At 40.9% G+C, this 21,522-nt stretch overlaps 1 protein-coding gene across 2 annotated transcripts in view; it reads right to left on the bottom strand.

The window, feature by feature from the left end:
• Nucleotides 1–21,522, bottom strand: part of LOC122792251 (solute carrier family 22 member 13-like) — a 542,188-nt gene that overhangs the window by 57,675 nt on the left and 462,991 nt on the right. For both annotated transcript variants that reach the window (XM_044060001.1, XM_044060002.1), the window contains exon 8: nucleotides 6,276–6,384. In XM_044060001.1, coding sequence (XP_043915936.1) covers nucleotides 6,276–6,384 — 109 coding nt within the window. The remainder of the gene's footprint in view (nucleotides 1–6,275; nucleotides 6,385–21,522) is intronic.

The following is a 21,522-nucleotide window of genomic DNA, read 5'->3' as shown; positions in this document are numbered from 1 at the left end:
AGAGAGTTGTGTAGGGATTTATGCCCAGTTTGGTGCATTTGTCAACTATACCTGAGTGGGGTATTGTATTGAATGCCTTAGCCAGGTCTAGGTAGGTGGCATGATACCATTTTCCCATCATCCATTGCTTACTGACCTTCTTCAAAGAAGTCCATCAGGTTTAGTAGGTATGACTTTCCCTTGACAAAGCCAGACAGGGTTGGATCCAATATCTGAAGGTTGCTTATGTTTTTGTTGATCATTTCCATGCTAATTCATTCCATAACTTTGCATATTAGACTAGTCAGACTTATAGGTCTGTAGTTTCTGGGGTCAGTTTATGGTCCACCCTTGTGAAGTGGGATAACCATTGCAGTCCTCTATTCTCATGGTACAAAGTCTGTTTTGAGGCTATACTTGGAAAGTGACTCAAGTGGTCTTGATACGTTATGTTTCAAGCTATTTAGGTGGCATCCTGGGATATTATCAAGGCCCAGTAAGGCTGTGTTTTTGGCCTTAGTTAGTGATGCCTATAACTGCTCCCTGTTAATAGTTGGGTGGTTATGCTAGTGGGTATTTCATGGGGGAGGCAGAAAGGAGAATTGGAGGTGAAGTCTGAGCTGAATTTTTCAGCCAACAAATTCACTATGTTACTCTGCTTAGTGAAGGTGGCACCATTTATCATTGCCTAAAAAAGGCTCTAAGGGGTGGATAAAGTTTTAGCCAATATTTGGAAGCCTAGGGGAAACAGCTGCAGACCATCCTTTACAAAGCAAAGTGGTTTGTTAACCATGTCTTCCAGTGCTGACAGATATTGAATTCCTCCCCTGGAAAGACACCAGAAACTAAGCCAATTATTGAAGACAATTATTTTTTGCTCATACTGTGGAATTATCCTTGGTGAAGGTAAAATGTTGCTCAATGAAAGACACATACCTACCTGAGACACTTGTTCAGAGAGCTCAGCAATGTCTGTCTGTTTTCATATAGTCCAGGCAGGGCACTATGTCTCAGGTTATTAATGCCCACTTGGAATATGATAGAATCATACTGGTACATGTGGTGTAGTGACTTGAATGTGTACATAACTTGGCATATCCTGGCTCCATATAAGGAACTAACGGTTATTGTCTCCTTGTTTAGTCTGGTGAGTGGGGAATCTGTGTGCTGTACAATGGAGTCACCTATGACAAGAGTCCTTTGCTTGCCTTATGGACTTTCCTCTTGGGTGTCCACTGGATGTAGGCATAGGTGTGGTGTTTGGTATTACTTTTTGGCAAGTGCTTTAGAGATTGCTGAGGATAGGCATTGCCATTCATAGGCTTAGGATGTCTTTGAGGTTTGGGAAGTTTGTTTTTTAGTACTTTAGCATAAGCTGGTCTATGTCTGTGGTGGGTACTATGTGTGGTGGATGTAGTGCATGTGTTCTTGGCAGCCTTGTTTGTATGCCAGATTTTTGCCTTCAGTGAAATTGTGTATATGCATCTCTCATATACTGCATTTGTTTCTTTACAGAATAAATGGTTGTCTGTGAAAGTGATACAATTGCTGCATTGTCTCAGGATCCCCATATCTACCAAGTTGACTACAGAGATATTTGGAAATTTCATATCCATGTTGTCTGGACCTGTATTTGGGTGGGCTACTGCAGGCTGTGGAATGACTTTTACAGAGATCTCCTTGGGTGGTCTCTTGGGTTTGGCACTAGACTAGGTTAGATTGTGCAAAGATTTGATAGTAGTGCTGTTTAATGAGCAGACTTGCTGCTCTAAGCTTGATTCCAGGTAATGGTTTTGTTTTAGCCACGCTACATTACAGGTTTCAGTTCTAAGGGTAGTTTTATAGATAACATTTACTTTCTGGCCATTTGTGCCTGTACAAGGTGCTACTAACCTATTGATGGACAAACACCAAAAAAAAAAAATGCTTGTGAATGCTACAATAAAACAACTTAAACAAACTACCTTGACAAAACCTTTCAAGTATTAAGGACCTTTAGAATGATTCAAATGCAAAAATCAACAAATAAACCAAAAATAAAGCAGTAGCACTCTAAACAGTTAACTGAAGTGCAGAACAATAAAGTAAATCTATCTGCCAAGAATGGAACATGATTAACTGAGGACTTCCTCAGAGTGTGGTGAGGGTGCCAAGCAGATTGGAGTTCTGGAAAATGAGCAGGAGACAATTTGTAGCAATAGAGGTTTACAAAAATTGTATTATAGATAAATGGAAAACAATGGGTGGGAGATTACCTAAATAGTTTGCACAACAGACAATAACACTGAAAGAGGGTCTGGAGGTACTTTGCAAGTCAGATTACCATAAGAGGCAGAAGCCAGAGACACAGCCTTTTAAAACCACAACAGGAGAAAGATGGCAGGGTTGGTGAACAAATTCAAACTGGGGCTGTAGTCCTACGGTTAGAATTTCAGAACTTTTATGTTAATGTCTTAGTGGGGGAGGCAGACTCAAAGAACATAGGAAAAACAGTGTCAAGATAAGGCAACTTTAATTATGTATATAAAGCTATAAAAAGTACCGAAGCACAGATCCGAGAGCAGAATTCACAATACTGCCACTACTGCAATCCTAAAATATACTAAGGCACCAGAGTATGCAGAAGTTTACCATTAACACTGTTTAAGGAAACAATACTGTAATAAATGACTAAATGAGGTTCATACATGGCAGCAAATCACAGTTGTGCCACAACTGTGAATGAAGCTACAAGACTGAGGCCCCAGACTGGGTTAAAAATACAAAAATCTACATTTTACATGTAATTCTACTTACAGAAATAGAAGTATTGTATAAAGTATAAACAATACTACAATTCTAAAATCTTGCAGTAATGCACAGTCTTCCCACAAGTGCAAATGAGGCTACAAGACTAAGGTTCAAGAACAAACTAAAAAATACAAACAGATATATATATTTTTTATGGCTAAAACAACAATCAGAGAAGCACTAAAAGTATAACCACACAGGTCATTATAAGTGCAACATTAAAATATTTAAGCTGAATTTAAATAAAAGCTTGTTTCTTCCCTTTTGATAAAAATCTTATATTTCACACTTTGGGGCTTTCTACACCTCTGAGTCTTGAACAAAAGACCATGGGTGGATGAACCTCTGTGCTAAATATAGTAGACTTGCTAAAGAGGGGGTAGATTGCTTGAGAGCATTTTTATTCATGACATTGCAAGGTAAGAACAGAAATAGTTTTTCATACTCGGGAGCACAAACCTTTGCAGATCAATAGATATTCCATTAAGCAGGGAAATAATGAAAAAAGATCTAAAAAAAGTTAGACAAACTCAGACTGTGCCAGCTATGATTTAACGCATAGAAATGCACAATAATTTAGCTTGGGCTACAGAAATCCAGAAACACAGCACGAAGTAATGTTCTTCTCAGTTTTCCTCAAGTAGATGCCAAATGATGGGCGTGTGATGCGGAAGAAAGAGATAACAGGGAAATATGTTTTGCGAGTGTAATGAGTTGGCAGAATTTTAAAATTCCCTACGGAGTACTTTATCAGAAATATCGGGAGAGCAAATGACTGTATCTAAGGAAATTATACTTTTGACACAAGATCTGGACATAAAGAAAGATTCATAAAGGTTAACATGAGGTGTACACTATGTGTACACCTTGAGGTAAATTTTATGAATTCAAGAACATCCCTTCCAGAATGCTTTTACTGTCTGTTCACACAGAAAGGTTACACAAACTGTACACATACTGTACACTTAGTTTTAACTTTTAAGAATCCCACCATATTAAGTTTAATTATGTTGGCTGCAAAAAAAAGCACAAACAATTACTAGAAAATGGAAATCAAAGTCTAATCCAACTGTATGTGAAGTATTGAGTACTGTAAAAGAGATAAAAGAACTGGAAGAGTGAGATCTTTAAAAAGGGAAGGAGCTATGTACATAGAAATAAATGGGAATTCTGAGAACAATATATACAGAATAAGGTTCAGGAGGAGTGAGGTTTAAGGGAAGGGCAAGAAACTAGCAAAACATATGTGATGCATAATGTATGCAAATGGAAAATGTTAATATGTTTTTTTTTTTCTGTTAATGTATGTTTGCTTATGTCTTAAGTGATAATTTAAAAAAAAGTGTTAAAAAGTCATATTCTACTCAAACTATCTAGGAAATAGATATGAAATAAGCACAACTAGTGAAATAGAGTCAATTAAAATAAATGAGACAGTAGAGATACAAGCTGTGAGGGTGCACTTAAAAGGGTTGCCACCATAATAAAGATTCTGAACCTCCACTGTCATACTTTCCTCTTTCAAACTTTGTCTGGATTTATTTCATTAATATTGCAGGTGTCTATCTCTTTTGGATAGTTGCAAAGAACAAGGCTGTTTAAGTATATAAATAACCTGTAATGTTTTGTTGAAAAACTGTGTCCAGTAGTTGTTGTTGTTGTTGTCTTTCGGCTTTTCCCGGTTAGGGGTCGCCACAGCGGAACTCCAGTCCACTAATGATCGGCAGTGGATTTTCACGAACGCCAAGGTGCCAGCTCGACATTCAACCTTCAATGAAGGCACGCCCATTTACGCATGTCTTTCGAACACCCACCCAACCACGGGGAGGGCATGCAGACTCCACACAGAAGGCACTCCCCGCACTCCAGCCAAGAATCGAATGGGAGAACCTCTAACAGTCTTATTTTTGATTAGCATGGAATATGGCTGTCACTACTGGACACAGTTTGGAATCTTACAAGACAATAAGCGATGAGCTTCAGGGCATTTAAAGCCTTGTAAAGAAAAGGGATTTTATAATCCTGTGAAGAGAAAAGCATGACTATAGGTCTGTAAATCTTCATGAAAGGCATAGAGGGAGAGGGCCTATGCAGCTTAGCCTTTACCTGCATTAAGAGTGTCCATAAAGTTTAGAATGGCAGTTATGACAGGAAGTATCAAAGGCCACAGGGAAGAGAGTAGAATCTACTTCAGAGAAAGAGTGATGAACTAATGGAATACAGTTCCAATGCTACCTGGGATACCTGGGGTGTCGAATTGACATAATAGAATGCAGAATATGTAATGCAGATTTAATGGAAAGAAATAATAAATATTTGGAATTGCATAAATTCTTTGATTTTACTGTACATGGGTAGACAGATGGTAATGTTTCATGTTTTTGTAAAGCATTCTGTGACAAGCATGTTACTGTTTATGATGGCTTCCATGTTTGTATAAAGCATTCTGGAAAGGCATACTGGTAACTTTGATGGGTTGGGACTTTTCAGATAATAATCTACTCCTTGGCAGTGATATAAAACAGGCAAGTGAAACAATAACGTGAAGATGCAGAATTTATTATTCTAAAACATTCCAGGTTCACTGCATATAATGTCTGTATGTCTTTATAACACTTTATATGCCTTAAACATAAACGGACGGTGCAGTGGTGCAGCAGTAGCATTGTTGCCTCACAGCAAGAAGTTTTCTGGTTTGATTCTTGGCTGGAGTTCCTTCTGTGCTGAGTCTGCATGTCCTCCCTGCATTCATGTGGGCTTTCTACGGGTACTCTCATATTATAAAAACATGTGTCTGGAGTGTTTCTCCCTGGTCCTCTGCTGAAAATTGGCTTAATTCCAAGTTGGACTTTCCCAGTAAACAAATGTTAAATAAAAATAAATATATATAGCCTCTAGGATCTTAGATTGAATGGTTTATTAGTTTTCTCAGCTCATTTCACAAAGGAGCAATGCAAACAGTAAAAACATCGACAAAACCAGAAAATGATAAAGCTTATTATTTTCGGGCATACTGTCTCTGATTTTATAGAACAACCCTGATTTTGTCTCATATTTTTGCCCTGTCTCTTTGTAACATGTTTTAAATTTTTTTGATAAATCATTGATTATTATAATCAGTCAATAATGCCAGAGATTAGAGTTTTATGGTTCTTATTGTTCAAAAAAATGCACATTGATACAAAAATAGTTTTATTCATTTTTTAAGTTAATTAGAGTAATATTTAAAATTGTCCCTGATTTTGGGCCATTGTCACCCCATTGTTTTTAGCTTTGTCTAGAATTCTTGAAAAAAGAATTGAGAGGTATGGTTGTAGGCAGTAAAGGAGATAGACAATAGATACTTTAAGTTAACCAATAGCAGTATATAACTGATTAATAAAAGTCCTTGCAGATGCATGAATATTTTTAAATGTCTTATGGTCATCATTATGTTTTTGTTTCACTTATTTTTACCAGTGTGTAACCCCCTCTCACCCCTATACACCAAAATCACAATTTCTTACCTGATAACCGTTGGGAAGATTTCGACTGTGTAGAGGTACACGATATCAAAGGTGGCAGTAATACTGAACTTTCCTCCAATTGCAAGGCCAGTTATCACATTCGGATGATCTGTATGCAAAATAAAATACCTTGGATATTAGAATTATTGCAAGTAATGTAGAGTATACAAACCTAATGGCAATGAGTGAAAGAGGAGCATATCTTTCCTTGGCTGTATGCACACAAAGTATGAACACAACTGCCAGCATTCACTTACTAATCTACAAATATGTGAAACCATGTCTATCTGTTTTATTTGTTCCTTCTGAAATATTGTTTGGTGCTTCCAAAAGCTTTTCAGTGGATGATTATTTCCTCTTACTGATCCATTGGACAGATGCAGAGTGTCTGGTTTTGTCATCACTGACTCTGGTCTGGCAAAAGGCTTGAGTTATTTAAACTTTTGCCAGTAGAAAGGACAGAACATCTGAAAGGCAGCTGCCCTTTTTTCAGGGGGTGAGGGGCAGAAAATTACCAGTGCCTGACTACTGCCTCGTGTAAGTTGGGTAAAATCTGTTAGACTGTAGTATCAGTTTGAGGTACAAAACTGCAAATATCTGATGCATATTATATATTGTAGTAGGTTGATCAGCATAAGGAGAGACTAGGCATGTTATGGAAAAATGAAGAGGCTTTACCCTGACAGCACATATAAATGTGCACTCTGTATCCCCTTTACAGATTCTCTGATGAATCTCATAAATCCTAACTCCAGTCCATTACTGAGGGATACCTTTGACCTGGGACAATTATCCTTATGTGATGTAATGGTGTACTCAAAGGGTGAACTCACAGATATGAGGTTTGTTGGAGTGTCTTAAGGGTGTATTCCATAATGCAGTACAAAAGTGTATTTACTCTGACTTCTTTCAGATACAGCCCTGCAACATTTGCCATCTACTTATTTATTTGAATGCAATATTGCTTTCAATTAAAACTGAAATACAAGTTAAGTAATCATGCTTTTTGCTTAAGACAATGGGAAATTAAACAAACAGTTCATGGAGCTCCAGTATAAAGTGTTTTGTATTTGCTAGATGCAAGCTTTACCACTCAAGCTTTCTTCTGGTAGGTAACACAATATTGAGCATGTAGCATTTACGAATCAACACATGGTCAGCCTGGTGGCATACAAGGATAATGCCTTAGCTATGACCCAGGTGACCCAAGTTCAATTAGTGGCTTGGCACTGGCTAGAGGATGGGCATGCATATCCTTCAGGGGTGCGTGGATGGTGGAAGGTGGATCATTTCAGAACTCTAGGCAGACAAGGCTATAGTCAGATGGTAGGATAATGCTTCTGGGTGGGCTTGAAGGTACCATTCCCTAGGGCTGAGGTGAGAACTTCTCAGTAATAACAAATCAGGGCTCCTGCTGTGCAAAACACTGAACCTCTTGAGTTGCTATGGTCGCTCTTTGTCCGTCCACCTCCAACACTGATCACAGAGCTCCAAGAAGGGAGTATGGGGCAGTGACCACGCTACAGCTGCCAGATCTCCCACCTTCGGTCTTGCTCTAGCACATCACCAGGCACCAAAGGATAGATGGCTTGAGTAAGTGTTACAGAGGACAGTCATGTGCCTGGATAGGGATCACCTGGTGGTGCTATGCCACAGGGGAAGAGCAATCCCAACTGTGAAAACAAAAAGAATCAAATTTGTACTAAGAAAATCACAGCCATTTCTTTATTAATTTAAAGATGTGCACTTGTCAACAAATCTAGCAAACTATATCACAAACCTAAAAACATGCACACAGAATTTACACATGATAGTGTTTTTAATAGGATTAACCTGAACATTTCCAGGTTGTGCAGTGATGCAGGGTTACCATTGTTTGCACGCAGTGCTTGATTTTTTTGGGTTTCATGCATGGATGGAGTACCCTCTATATGGAGTCTGCATGGCCTCCCTGTGGCTGTGTGAGTTTTGCTAGGTAGCTTTAGTTTTCTGTAACATTTCCAATACATGCACCTATTTGTGGAGAACAGGATACCTTGATAATGCCCTCCCCTACACAGATGCTAATTTATTCACTTATTTGGAATGTGTATAAGTCCATTTCATTGGATATCTTTGTGGTATGATCTGGTCACTGATCTCCTCCAACAGACAATAAGCTACCATACTAGGTAGAGGTGTGCTAGTATTATGAGGACCTGGTATGGAGGAGGACAGATGACTACAGTACTGGCAGGAACAGGTCATGGCCAAGATCTCACCATAATTCACTAAGCATGGTAGTGTAGAGCATATTACAGTACTTTTACAGCTGTATCTCATACTATAGCAATAACCCACAGCTGGGTGTGGGTAATACTGGATTTACCCACAGTTGGCGTGGTTTGGTCATGAGGGTGAAGCCATGGGTTACTGCTATTACACAATGACATTATTTAAAAAAAAGTTAGTTACTTTATTTAAATAATGTCCTTGTATAAGGGCATCATGCTGCTCTTCCACCCCCCCCCCCCCGGTATCCTGGGGCTTTCCTGGTGTACTGCTTATGCAGTACATCAGTGCTGTGTAAAGGAAGGAATGGAGAAAGGAAGATCTCCTTTCCTTTTTTTATTTTTTTTGTTTTTGTTTTTAATTAAAAAAAAGAAGAAACTGTGAGACTTTCAACATTCAGGAGAGATGGTAGAGAGAAAATAAAAGGATAATCCAGTATGTTTCTCTAGTTTTGCATAACATACTGGATTATCCTTTTATTTTTCTCTGTCCCATCTTTCTCATTCATTTGAAGTCTCTGGTTTTGTAAGTTTATTATTTTTTTTTTAAATGAAAGAAAAGCAAAATTTTTATTGCATATATTAATGGAAGAAAGTCCAGGTGACTGGACCTTTTTCCATTGGTATATGCTCGATTTACAATGAGCACGCTGGTTGGGCTGACCAGTCAGTGTGCTTGTTTTTGAATGTTGATGGCTACTAGCCATTCTATAATAGGGAATATATTGTATGGCACAAGGTGAAGAAGATTTAGGAAATATATATCTGGCTGGGACTGCATATGTTGTTGTGTCTTTCGGCTTTTCCCGGTTAGGGGTCGCCACAGCGGAACTCCGGTCCACTAATGATTGGCAGTAGATTTTTACATGCCAAGTTGCCAGCCCTGATGCACAACCTTCAACAAAGGCACGCCCATTCACGCATGTCTCCACACAGAAAACGCTTTAGCTGAGAATCAAACAGGACGGGTATTTGTCATGGCACTATGTTAGGCCTTGGGTGCTGATTGGTTATTGCATATAGCAGTAAGCATATAGGTTTTAGAACATGTCTTTCTGGAATGGGACATGTAAGCCTGGAGAGATAAGTGATACACTATATGTATACATTTTTTATTGTTGTTAGTTTATCTAGGAATACATCTTTACATATGTATTGTCCTCTTGTGCTTGTTGCTGACTACATTTCCAGCAGTACCTTTAGGTATAACTCTCAACCTATTTACCCATGAGTCAAGAACAAGGCCTAACATTATGCAGAGGAAATGGCTAAGATGAAGGACAGATTTTGAGTATTGTTGTTATTCACTGGGAAGGGTGATACAGCAGTAAAGTATTTGTGTTAACATGATTGTTATAGATTAGTAAGGTTGGAGCTGTAAAGGCTGGCATTATTTAGTGACTGTGTTCTCAGTTACTGGTCTAAATATCATAAGTGCTTGGTGAGACAGGGAGAACATATGAGGAGAATATCTGGGGTATTCTGTAGTTCATTGACAGTCAAGGGCCATACTTTCATGCTGGTGTGCATCACATACTTTCATAGGTTCATAGGTAGGTACTAGGCTATTGGCCCTAGGGCCTATATAAGCCTAGCCAAATGGTACCCTGGCTTTTGCCACCCAAGAAAATTATTTTCCTGTGCCCCTGTCAAGCAGAGCCACAGAAGTGATCCCTGGGGTGAATTTCCTATCTCCCATCCAATCATCAAGATTTTTCTTGAAGAGTGCTAATGAGGAGCTTTGTTTGATATAGATAGGTAGTTTGTTCCAGAGTATGGGAAGTCTCTGGGACAGGAATCTATCCCTTCAGCATGTTCTGTTTATTTTGGTGACAAGGTTTAGGTCCCTAGAGCATGTAGCTCGGAGGGATTGGGATTTCTTTAAGTGGAGCATGTCCAACAGCTTTGGGTTTGACATAGCTTTGTATGTTAGGCAGAGATCGCCTCTGAGTAGGCGATATGCGACAGAGTAAAGGTGGAGTTTTTTGAGACTATCTGCGTAGGGCATCTGTTTGAGGCCAGTAATCCTCTTTGTGAGGTATTTCTGCGGCCTTTCCAGTTGTTGTAGATGTCTTGTGAGGTACATACCAAAAGGGGCATTGTACTCTATAATGGGTCTAATGAGTGATGAGTAGAAGGGAACAATGACCCCTTTTTTACTGGATGAGAAACCTTTTGTGATGAGGTGTGCCATGTAAAAGGATTTCTGGACTACTGTGGTGATGTGATTATCAAAGAAGAGACTACTGTCCATCTGTGTCCCAAGATCTCTTATAGGTTCATAGGTAGGTACTAGGCTATCTGCCCGAGGGCATTTATAAGCCTAGCCAAAGTGTGTCAGCTTTCACCACCCCATTGATTAATTAACTGATCCTCTGTCAAGCAGAGCCAGTGAAGTGATCTCAGGGGTGTATTTTCTGTTACCCATCCACTCGTCAAGGTTTCTCTTGAAGAATGTTAGTGAGGGGCTCTGCCTAATGTAGTTTGGAATTTTGTTCCAAAGCATGGGGAGTCTCTGTGACAGGAATCTATCCCTCCAGCATGTTCTATTTATTATTGTGGCGAGGTTTAGCTCACTAGAGCACGTGGCTCGCAGTGACTTGGATTTCTTTAGGTGGAGTATATCCATCAATTCTGAGTTGGACATGGCTTTGTAAGTCAGGCAGAGATCACCTCTGAGTAAGCGATATGCCACTGAGTACAGCCGGAGTGTTTTCAGTCGGGCTGCATAGGACATATGTTTGAGGCCAGTAATCCTCTTGGTGAGATACTTTTGTGGTCTTTCCAGCTGTTGGAAATGTCTTGTGAGGTACATCCCAAATTGGGCATTGTACTCTATGATGGGTCTGATGAGTGATAAGCAGAGGGGTACTATAACCTCTTTATTTCTAGATGTGAACCCTTTAGTAATAAGATGGGCCACATAGAAGGATTTCCTAACTACTCAGGCAATATGATTGTCAAAGGAGAGATTACTATCTACCTGGGTCCCCAGATCTCTTATTACCTCTTCTGTATTAAGGGGGCTGCCACCTATGTGGTAATTCGTGGGTGTTTTGTTTTTCCCAAATGGGATGACTATGCATTTTTTGGCATTTAGCTTGAGGCCATGACTTTGACACAAGGTGTCCGTCTCAGTAAGGCCCTTTTGGAGGATGTCTGAGTCAATTATGGCTCCCAGTTTGCAGTCATAGGCAAACTTGGTTAGCCATAGTCCTCCTGTGTTTGCCTGTACTTCTGAGAAGTATATGCCAAACAGTAGGGGTCCCAGGACCGAGCCTTGCGGGACACCACTTGTGACTGGTTTAGAGTCAGACCTGGAGCCCACTATTCTTACCGTATGAGTTCTTTCTGTAAGCCAGTTGGCAACCCATCTCGTGACATAGGGGTTTATGTCCAGGCTGGTGAGTTTTTCTGTAATACCCAAGTGGGGAATGGTGTGAATAGCCTTGGTGAGGTCAAGGTAGGCTGTGTGAGCCACCTTTCCCTCATCTATGGCCTTATTGACTGTCTCGAAGAAATCAACCAGGTTTAGTAGGCATGATCTGCCCTTAACAAAGTTGAACTGGGTCGGATCAAGGGTTTGGAGGTTCCTAATGTCTTTGTTAATGAGTTCCATGATGATGCGCTCCATAGCCTTGCAGACCAGGCTAATCAGGTTTATGGGGCGATAGTTACCAAGGTCAGTTTTGGCCCCTCCTTTGTGGAAAGGAATAACTGTTGCTGTGCACCATTTTATACGCATGTAGCCTGTGGAGAGGCTGAGGTTGAACAGCGTATTTAGGTGGGGGGTTAGTTCGTTCTGTAGTTTGTGCAAGACACAGCCTGGGACACCATCTGGCCCCATTGACGCTGTGTTTTTGGCTTTTGAAAGGGTTGTTTTCACCTGTGCGTCTGTGATTTCTGGGACACTACACTTTTCCGGTATTATTGTGGGCCCTTTTGGGGGTGAGAGGGGGGTGAAGTTTGCACTGAATCTATCTGCCAGGATGTTGGCAATATCAGTAGGTTCAGTATATTTTGCACTAGTTCAGTGCATATCTGCGAGTTGCTACTTAGATTCTTAACATAGCTAAAGAAGGTTTTGTGGTTATCTTTTGAATCCTTGGCTATTTTTCTTTCGAAGTTAGCCTTGGATGATTTTATGAGGGACCTTAGTTTCTTACTGATACTGATCAGGGATGTCTTTCCTTCTTGGGATTTGCTTTTTTTCTGAACTAGTTTCCTCCTTCTATTGTATAGCCTGTTTATGGCTGTGGTCCACCAAACTGGTTTACTTCTCTTAGAGGAGTGAGTCTTGGTTTTGCTAGTGATGGCATGATCTATGCATCCTTGTAGGTGCTCATAGAGTGCATTTGTAAAGGTTTCTGCATCTTGGGCAGCATTATCCTTTAGCGTGGGGGCTGTGAAACTTACCACCTCTGTCTTACGTAAGGTGAAGTTTGCTTTAGAAAAGTTTTTTACTGTGGTTTCCTTAGTTGGGGGTGGTGGTGGGGTGTGGACATCCAGAGTGATTAGTTTATGGTCTGATCTAACCAGTGACGGGTTGACCTCCGGTGTGGAACACCTGTTGCCCATGTTGGTGATGGCCAGATCTAATATGTTTTCACCTCTGGTAGGGGAGTTTACCAGCTGATCCAGGACATTTGAGTTGATGAATTCCAGGAAGCGCTGGGCCTGGGAGTTTGTACTTGAATAGTTTTCCCAGTGAATGGTAGGGTAATTGAAATCACCCAACATCAGGATGTTTGGCAGGACCTTCATGTTTTCCAGTGTCTCCAGAAAGGTGGAGTGGTGGTCCTGGGTCATGGAGGGTGATCTGTAGCAGGCCACAATTTGCATTGCAGATTTGCCCAATGTTAGTTGCACATGGATGATCTCAGAGGTATAATGCTGTGCCACTAACCTGGAGGTGTAGGTATCCTTGATGAATATGGATACACCCCCTCCTTTTGTGTTACGGTCCGTGTTCTGTGGCTGAAACGTGTGGTATGAGTTGTAGACTGGTAGTGCTGGAATGATCTCTGGAGCCTTGAACCAGGTTTCAGTTACTGCACAGATGTTGACGTTCTCCATACTGAAGAGTGCTTCGAGCACATGCATTTTGAGATTTAACCTCCTGGCTTTGAGTAGCATAACCCACAGTTTTTTGTTAATTATGCTGTTTACGGAGGTGGGTTTGACTTTTGAGCCTTGCCTAAAAAAGGCACTATGGGGGCAGCAAGAGCCCTAGCCAGTATTTGAAAGCCAAGGAGTGACAGGTGCAAGCCGTCTTATCACACTTTTTGTGTTAAGTAGACTATCGCCTATGTGGTAGTTCATGGGTACAGAGTTTTTACCAAAAGGGATGACAATGCACTTTTTGGCATTGAGCTTGAGGCCATGGCTTTGACACCAGGCATCTGTCTCAGTGAGGCCCTTTTGTAGGATGTCCACATCATTACGGGTTTTGATTATGGCTCCTAGTTTGCAGTAATCTGCAAACTTTGTTAGCCAAAGACCTTCTGTGTTAGCCTGTACTTCAGAGAAGTAGATACCAAACAGGAGAGGACCCAGGACTAAACCTTGTGGTACTCCACTTGTCACTGGTCTGAAGTTGGATTTAGAGTCTGCTACTTTCACAGTGTGGGTTCTGTCAGTGAGCCAGTTGGCAACCCATCTTGTGACATAGGGATTTATACCTAGTTTAGTGAGTTTTTCTATAATTCCAGAGTGGGGGATGGTGTCGAAAGCCTTGGTGAGATCTAGATAGGCTGTGTGAACCACCTTACCCTCATCTACGGCTTTGGTGACCACTTCAAAGATGTCTATCAGATTTAGGAGACATGATCTGCCTTTTACAAACCCGAACTGGGTATGGTCCAGAGTTTGGAGATTACTAATGTCATTGTTTATAAGTTCCATGATGATACATTCCATAGCCTTGCAGACTAGGCTCGTCAGGCTGATGGGGTGGTAGTTCCCAGGATCTGTGGTGGCTCCCCCTTTGTGGAGTAGGATAACCGTTGCTGTGCACCATTCAGTGGGCACAAAGCCTGAGGTGAGGCTATGAGTGAACATGGTACTTAGGCGGGATGCCAGTTCATTCTGTAGTTCGTGCAGAACGCAGCCTGGGATGTTGCAATACATTCACAGCAAGTAGAGTCTTGCTACTGCACAAATGTAGGGTTATGTTAACACAGGTATTGTTGAACATATACCTGTGTTCCAGCATGTGGCTGTGTATATGTTTCAGTGTATATGGTGTATGCTTTTAAAAAGCATAGCTATATAATGTGTGGAGAGCTGAATGACCTGTGGTAATTGTTTCATTTGTGGCTGTACAGCGGGGCAAGCAGATGGCAACCTGCACTTTATGGACATATAGTATTTTATGTATCATGTTTGCATGATGTGTGTGTGTGTGTGTGTGTGTGTGTGTGTGTGTGTGTGTGTGTGTGTGTGTGTGTATAAAATTGTTATGTTTGGTTGTGGAATGTGTATGTGTTTTAGTAATTGAGCTGTGGAATGTATAACAGTATATGCATGCATAGTATCTACCTCTCATTGCCGTATGGTTATGAGCATAGTATCCAGTACTTGAATTAGGATGGAAAACCTGTATGGGAGTGTATGGATGCATAGTGATGGTTTCTTTGTCTCTTTCCTTGCAGGCAGGCAGGATCACCTGGTGCACTGGATGATGTACAGTCAGAGACTGAGGTGTCTTGGTTATAACAGTACGACAGCAGCTTATTGCTCCGTAATCCAGCTTTGTTTTATGGCCTCTGGGTGCTTTTCTAGATATTCATATATTTTTTCTTTTCCAAATACATCCCCTAAAATCAGATGGCTTAAGGCAAGAAGAGCACATAGCACCATTGAGTGAGTCATCAGAGAAAGATTACCAGCTCTGACATATGACAATCCACAAGGAAGGATTGCCTTGTATGACCCTGTGGTATAGGTGGGTATAGATGTTTAGATGCTTGATGTGAACTACATACTGTGGTAGAGCGTGTTTTTTTTTTTTTTTAGCTTAGTGGTCCCCAGCTTGCAGGAGATGTCATGACCAGTGCTGATGATTGTGAAGGGACTGGATTGGAGTCACATGACCTCCAACATCCCATGTGAGTGATCTGTACACGCTGCCTGGTATAACTACCAGCATTGCACCTGCCTAGACCTTAATGCAGTACTACTGCTGCCTTTGTAAAGCCACCAGCTGACCATCCATCCTATCCTTTTCTCTATTTGCATTGGTCATAATATGTTAACAACATGGCTGCCTAGGGTGTTACACACTAATGGCAACATATTTCTTATTGGCACTGCTGTTGAGCATTGCTGCGTTTTGTGGCTTTGAGGATTATACATTACACATATAGCTTGCTTGTGCTCCATTCTTTTTTTTTCACACAACTCTTTTTATAAACACTTGAAGTTTGTTTAAATTATGTTCTGGTTATGTGGACATGTGTAAATTCGATATTATGTGCCACTTTCACTTTGGCTTATCTGCATTCTACTTGCAAGGTCAAGGCAAGCATCACTTTGCTCCTGTATTCCATCTATTGCCTAGCTTGCCTTCCACTTCTCCCCTTTGTTTGCCCTCACTCTGCCATTATGATCATCAAACTTCCCCAGTGGATTTGAACCCATTCATTCATTTCTCAGGAGTGTGGAAAGCCCCAAAGTAGGGATCCCTTCAAATCCTCTTGGGGCAAGAGCCACTTGGAAGGGCCTGGCAAACAAGTATTTTGTGTCCACACCCGCAACTTCCCTCCTCTCAGTCCTGGCATGCGCTTATGGATCGCTATGTCTCTTGATATTCACATGCATGCTGCTTTGCACATATACAGAGGCAAGGGCTACCATCAACAGATGGAATGGTCCACCCAGTCCTGCCTTAGGCCAGCTCCTCACGTCAAGAATTGGCCTCTGGCATATGATCTATTTTTAAGAGCTGATGGGTGTGGATGAATGACACTACTGACCCTCCTCTCCTAGAATAGACATGCCTCCTCTACCGGAATAGACATGCCTCCTCTCCCAGGATAGACATGCCTATCCATCCAGGCGTGGTCCATCAATTACCTGAGCCATTAATTGAAATTGGTTAGTAGTCAGAGCTTTATTCCCCTACCCCACCAAAGCAGGCCTTCCTCTCCCCTCTTTGTATATCCTTTATTTGTATGTCAAACCCTCTATTTATGGCATTGCAGCTGTTGTCTATTTTGGTTGTTGTGTCTGTCTGCTGTGTGCTTCCTTATCCATGTATATTTTCCATACCCCTTGATACACAGTCTATCTGCCATAGCCTTTTTCCCTTCATGAAAAAATGAACATCCCCCAACACAATGAACATACCCTTTCTGTTTTGAGAAGTGCTTTTTGGATTGTCCCATCCTACTTCCCTACTATGTGTACCTCAATTTGCCTCCCCAACCTGTTTCTGTTTTCCTGTCAGCACACACCTGTGCAACCATGCACAGTATGTTGTATTCCCTCCATATATGTCTGGAAGAATCACTACATTGCCACTCTTCAAAGTGCGTGTCCACCTGTGGCCACATAGCACATATGATATTTTTGCCTTATTCTGTCTGCAGCATAGTTGTACATCATTTTGTATGATTTCTGTCTGCACACATAGGTTTCATAGTGTAGTGGTCTGTAATCATGTGCTGCTCATTTTGATTTGACTTGGAGGTTTCTCTGTTTCACATATGGATTACCTTTTTTATTTATTCAGTCTTCAACACAATGTATTCCCTATCTGCTTTAAGCATTCTGTAACACTCCACAGACATTTTGGAGTCCAGACATTGATTACTTGGATTTTGATGACAATTGTACAAATTAATAATAACAGATAAGGCACCTCTGTATCCATCTAAAAGAATGGGATAGTGGGTTTGGATACTTCACTTTGTGATCCACATTAATTCATATATCCCTTTCTTATGCTGTGACATTCAGCCTAAAGGATACACAGATAAAGCTTTTACATTGTTAGCCTGGTGGCATAGAGGATGGGTGTGGCTTTAATAAAAGAGAATCCTATCCACCATAACACAGATGATTTTTTTTTATTGCCATGTTACTTTTTGTGTGTGTGTGTGTGTGTGTGTGTGTGTGTGTGTGTGTGTGTGTATGTGTGTGTGTGTGTGTGTGTGTGTGTGTGTGTGTGTGTGTGTGTGTGTGTGTGTGTGTCTATGGGAGGCTGCTATGCCAAGGAGGACTTCCTTAACACCTGCTCACTACTGCAACTCCACTTCTTTATGTTATGCATTCACAATTCTGCATATAAAATATTGTGTGAGGTGCATGCTACAAAGGTAAGCCAGAGATGCACAATTACTTTGCTTTCAGGTTTGATTTACAGTGCCAAATTATACCAAGCAAAACCTGGAACTTTCATGTCAAAATGTACTCATGGTGAGTGGTGAAGGGGTTCTGTTATGCCACACTACCCTATTATGGGGTGTTTTTTAATTCTTGCTGTATTCGGCAATGCCTATAATACATAAAGCAGCCCTGTGCTACACTATGCAGTATTCTTCATGAACCCCCATTATTGTGGTTTATATAGTGCATAAGAATTGCAACAGAAAGAAAAGATCAAGGTATGTTACTGCCTTCATTTTAACAGTGCACTGTACCTTTCTTATAAGCTTCATTTTAGAAATCTGAATATGAATTTTCAGCTCAGTTTACTGCTAATGTCAACTTGTTAACATGAAACATGCAAAAGGTTGACCAGCTGTGCTTTGTTGTGTTGTTTTGTTGTTGTGGTTATAAGTTGTTTTTGTCAGGGCTTCTACCACACATTATCTTGAACCGCAGAAAGCTAATAATAAAATTGATCAGTTTTATTCAAAAGTTTTTCTTTAGTCTTGGCTTTCCAATTTTCACATCTTTCTTAATAAAAAATGGATCATTTCTTGTATTTAAGGTTTTAGGTCTTGTTTTCACAATATTTGTTTTTGTTTTTACACTCCTCTGAAACATCAATACACCTCAGCTGCATTGCTTCCAGTGTTTGGTTTTATATTGTTATATTACTGCCATTCATGTATCTGTCCCAACAGGGGCTCCAATATCCTAGACCTGGTCATTACCAACATGGGAGATAGATGCTCCATACCAGTGGTCACCCCCTCATTGGTCAGGTCTGACCATAAGCAAATCACCCTTGACATCCACCCCCCACCCCACCCCCCATTAAGGAAACCTCCGTAAAAAACTTCTCCAAAGCCAACTTCATGCTACTGAAGTCAGAAGTGACAAACTTCACGACACCCATGCAGACGGGATCTGAAAGTTCGACTGCAGAATCTTACACTAAGGCACTGTATGAGCACATCCACTCATGCATGAATCGTGCCATCCCAAATAGAACCAAGATGCTCTTCTCCAAAAAAAAAAAGGAAGCCAATCTGCTGGTCCCCTGATATAAACAAACTATACAACAGAAGGAAGAAACTGTTGCAGAAAAGAGGAAAATCCCAGGATGCAAAAAACTCCCTCACCAGCCTCAGTAAGAAGCTGAGATCCCTCATAAAATCCTCAAAAGCTAGTTACGAAAATAAAATTGCCAAAGATTCCAAAGACAACCACAAGGCATTCTATAGTTATGTCAATAATCTAAATGACAATGCTCAGATCTGCTCTGAGCTACATCAGAATGGCATTAAATATACTGATCCCAAGGATATTGCCAATATCCTGGCAGATTGATTTAGTGCCAACTTCACCTCCCCTCTCACCCCCTAAAGGGCCCATCTCAATACCAAAAGATTGCCAAATTCTGGTAATCATAGCCACACAGGTAGAAACCGCACTCTCCAAAGCTAAGAATACAGCATCCATGGGACCAGATGACATCCCAGGCTGTGTACTACATGAACTACAAAATGAACTGGCAGCTCACCTAAGTGTCATGTTTAATCATAGCCTCGCCTCAGGCTTCATGCCTACTGAGTGGCGCACAGCTACAGTTATCCGCCTTGGATCCCGGGAACTTCCTTCCCATGAGTCTGACAAGCCTGATCTGCAAGGGCATAGAACACATTATCATGGAACTTATAAACAAAGACATTGGCAACCTTCAAACACTGGACCCCACCCACTTTGGGTTTGTGAAGGGCCGATCTTGTCTCCTGAATCTGATTGACTTCTTCGAATCAGTCTCCAGAGCTGTGGAAAAGAGTAAGGCGGTCCACACAGCCTATCTGGACCTCCCCAAGGCCTTCAACACCATCCCCCACTCTGGAATCATAGATAAACTTACTAAGCTGGGCATAAATCCCTACATCACTCGATGGGTTGCCAACTGGCTTACTGACAGAACCCAGAATGTAAAAGTAGCCGACTCCAAATCCAGCTCCAGACAAGTGACAAGTAGATTACCTCAGGGTTCAGTCCTGGGACCACTCTTGTTTGGCATCTACTTCTCTGAAGTATAGGCCAACAATAAGGGACTCTGGCTAACAAAGTTCGCAGATGACTGAAAACTGGGAGCCATTATTGAATCCCCAAATGATGTGGATATTCTACAAAAGGGCCTTACAGAAACAGATGCCTAATGCCAGAGCCATGGGCTCAAGCTTAATGCCAAGAAATGTATAGTTATCCCCTTTGGAAAAAAACATGTACCCATGAATTACCACATAGGTGGCAGTACACTAAACATCGAAAGTTTGATGAGAGACTTAGGGACACAGGTGGACAGTGGCCTCACTTTCGATAACCACATCGCCACAGCAGTCAGAAAATCCTTCTATGTGGCACACCTCATCACTAAGGGCTTTTCATCCAGAAAAAAGGAGGTCATTGTCCCACTGTACGCATCCCTCATTAGACTCATTATAGAGTATAATGCCCCGTTTGGTATGTACCTCACAAGACATCTGCAATAGCTGGAAAGGCCACAGAAATACCTCATTAAAAGAATCACAGGCCTAAAGCAGATGCCATATGCTGACCGTCTAAAAAAACTCCAGCTATATTCTGTGGCATGTCGTCTACTCAGAGGCGATCTCTGCTTAACATACAAGGCCATGTCAAACCCTGAGCTGTTAGACATGCTCCACTTAAAGAAATCCCAATCCCTCAGAGCCACACGCTCCAGAGATCTAAACCTTGTCATCACAATGAGCAAAACATGCTGGAAGGATAGGTTCCTGACCCAGAGACTCCAAATACTCTGGAATAGACTGCCCATACATGTCAAGCAGAGCGCCTTATTGGCCCTCTTCAAAAGGAACCTTGATGATTGGATGGGAGATAGGAAATTCACCCCGGGGATCATGTCAGTCACCCTGCTAGACAGGGGTCCAGAGAAGTAAATATTGTGGGAAGAAATATCCAAGGAATTGTTATGGCTAGGCTTGTATAGGCCCTAGGGCCAATAGCCTAGTACCAACCTATGAACCTATGAACCTATGAAGCTGCAGGGGAACCTCTGTGAAAATTGAAGGTGTGGTATAAACATTTTGAGCTGAATTTCACTGTTAGTGGACTTGCCTGACCACCTAAAAATATAGGGTACAATGTTCCCTTCATTTTACTTTAGAGGGATCATATTTTCTGACTTAAAATATACATTTCAGGCATATTGTGAGCTAAAGAAGAATGTATCACATGTAAAACATGTATTTTCACTATAAATCAAGGATTCAGAAATCAATAAATGCTTGTGTTACTGATCTTAATTCATTCGTCCTATAGAGCCTCTTCTATATATTTCCATTTAACATGCAATAATTCCTTATGACATCCTGACATTTTTGGAGCTGTCTTCCTTAAATAAGGGACTTACCAATTAATAATATGCAGCATAAGAAAGAACAAGGTGTAAGTAAAATATATACTCAGATTGTAAAAGCAGGATGTTTGGCAGTGGAGCTATTAATAAGTGTTTTTCACTTGTGGCTCATATTTTTATATTTACATTCACATTTTCATAACTGAAAAAAATTAAGTTAAAGAGT

The sequence above is a fragment of the Protopterus annectens genome, chromosome 1.part2 (genome assembly GCF_019279795.1).
Source record: "Protopterus annectens isolate FY-2018-M chromosome 1.part2, PAN1.0, whole genome shotgun sequence".
NCBI lineage: Eukaryota > Metazoa > Chordata > Ceratodontiformes > Protopteridae > Protopterus > Protopterus annectens.
This window is presented reverse-complemented; position numbering and strand designations above follow the sequence as displayed.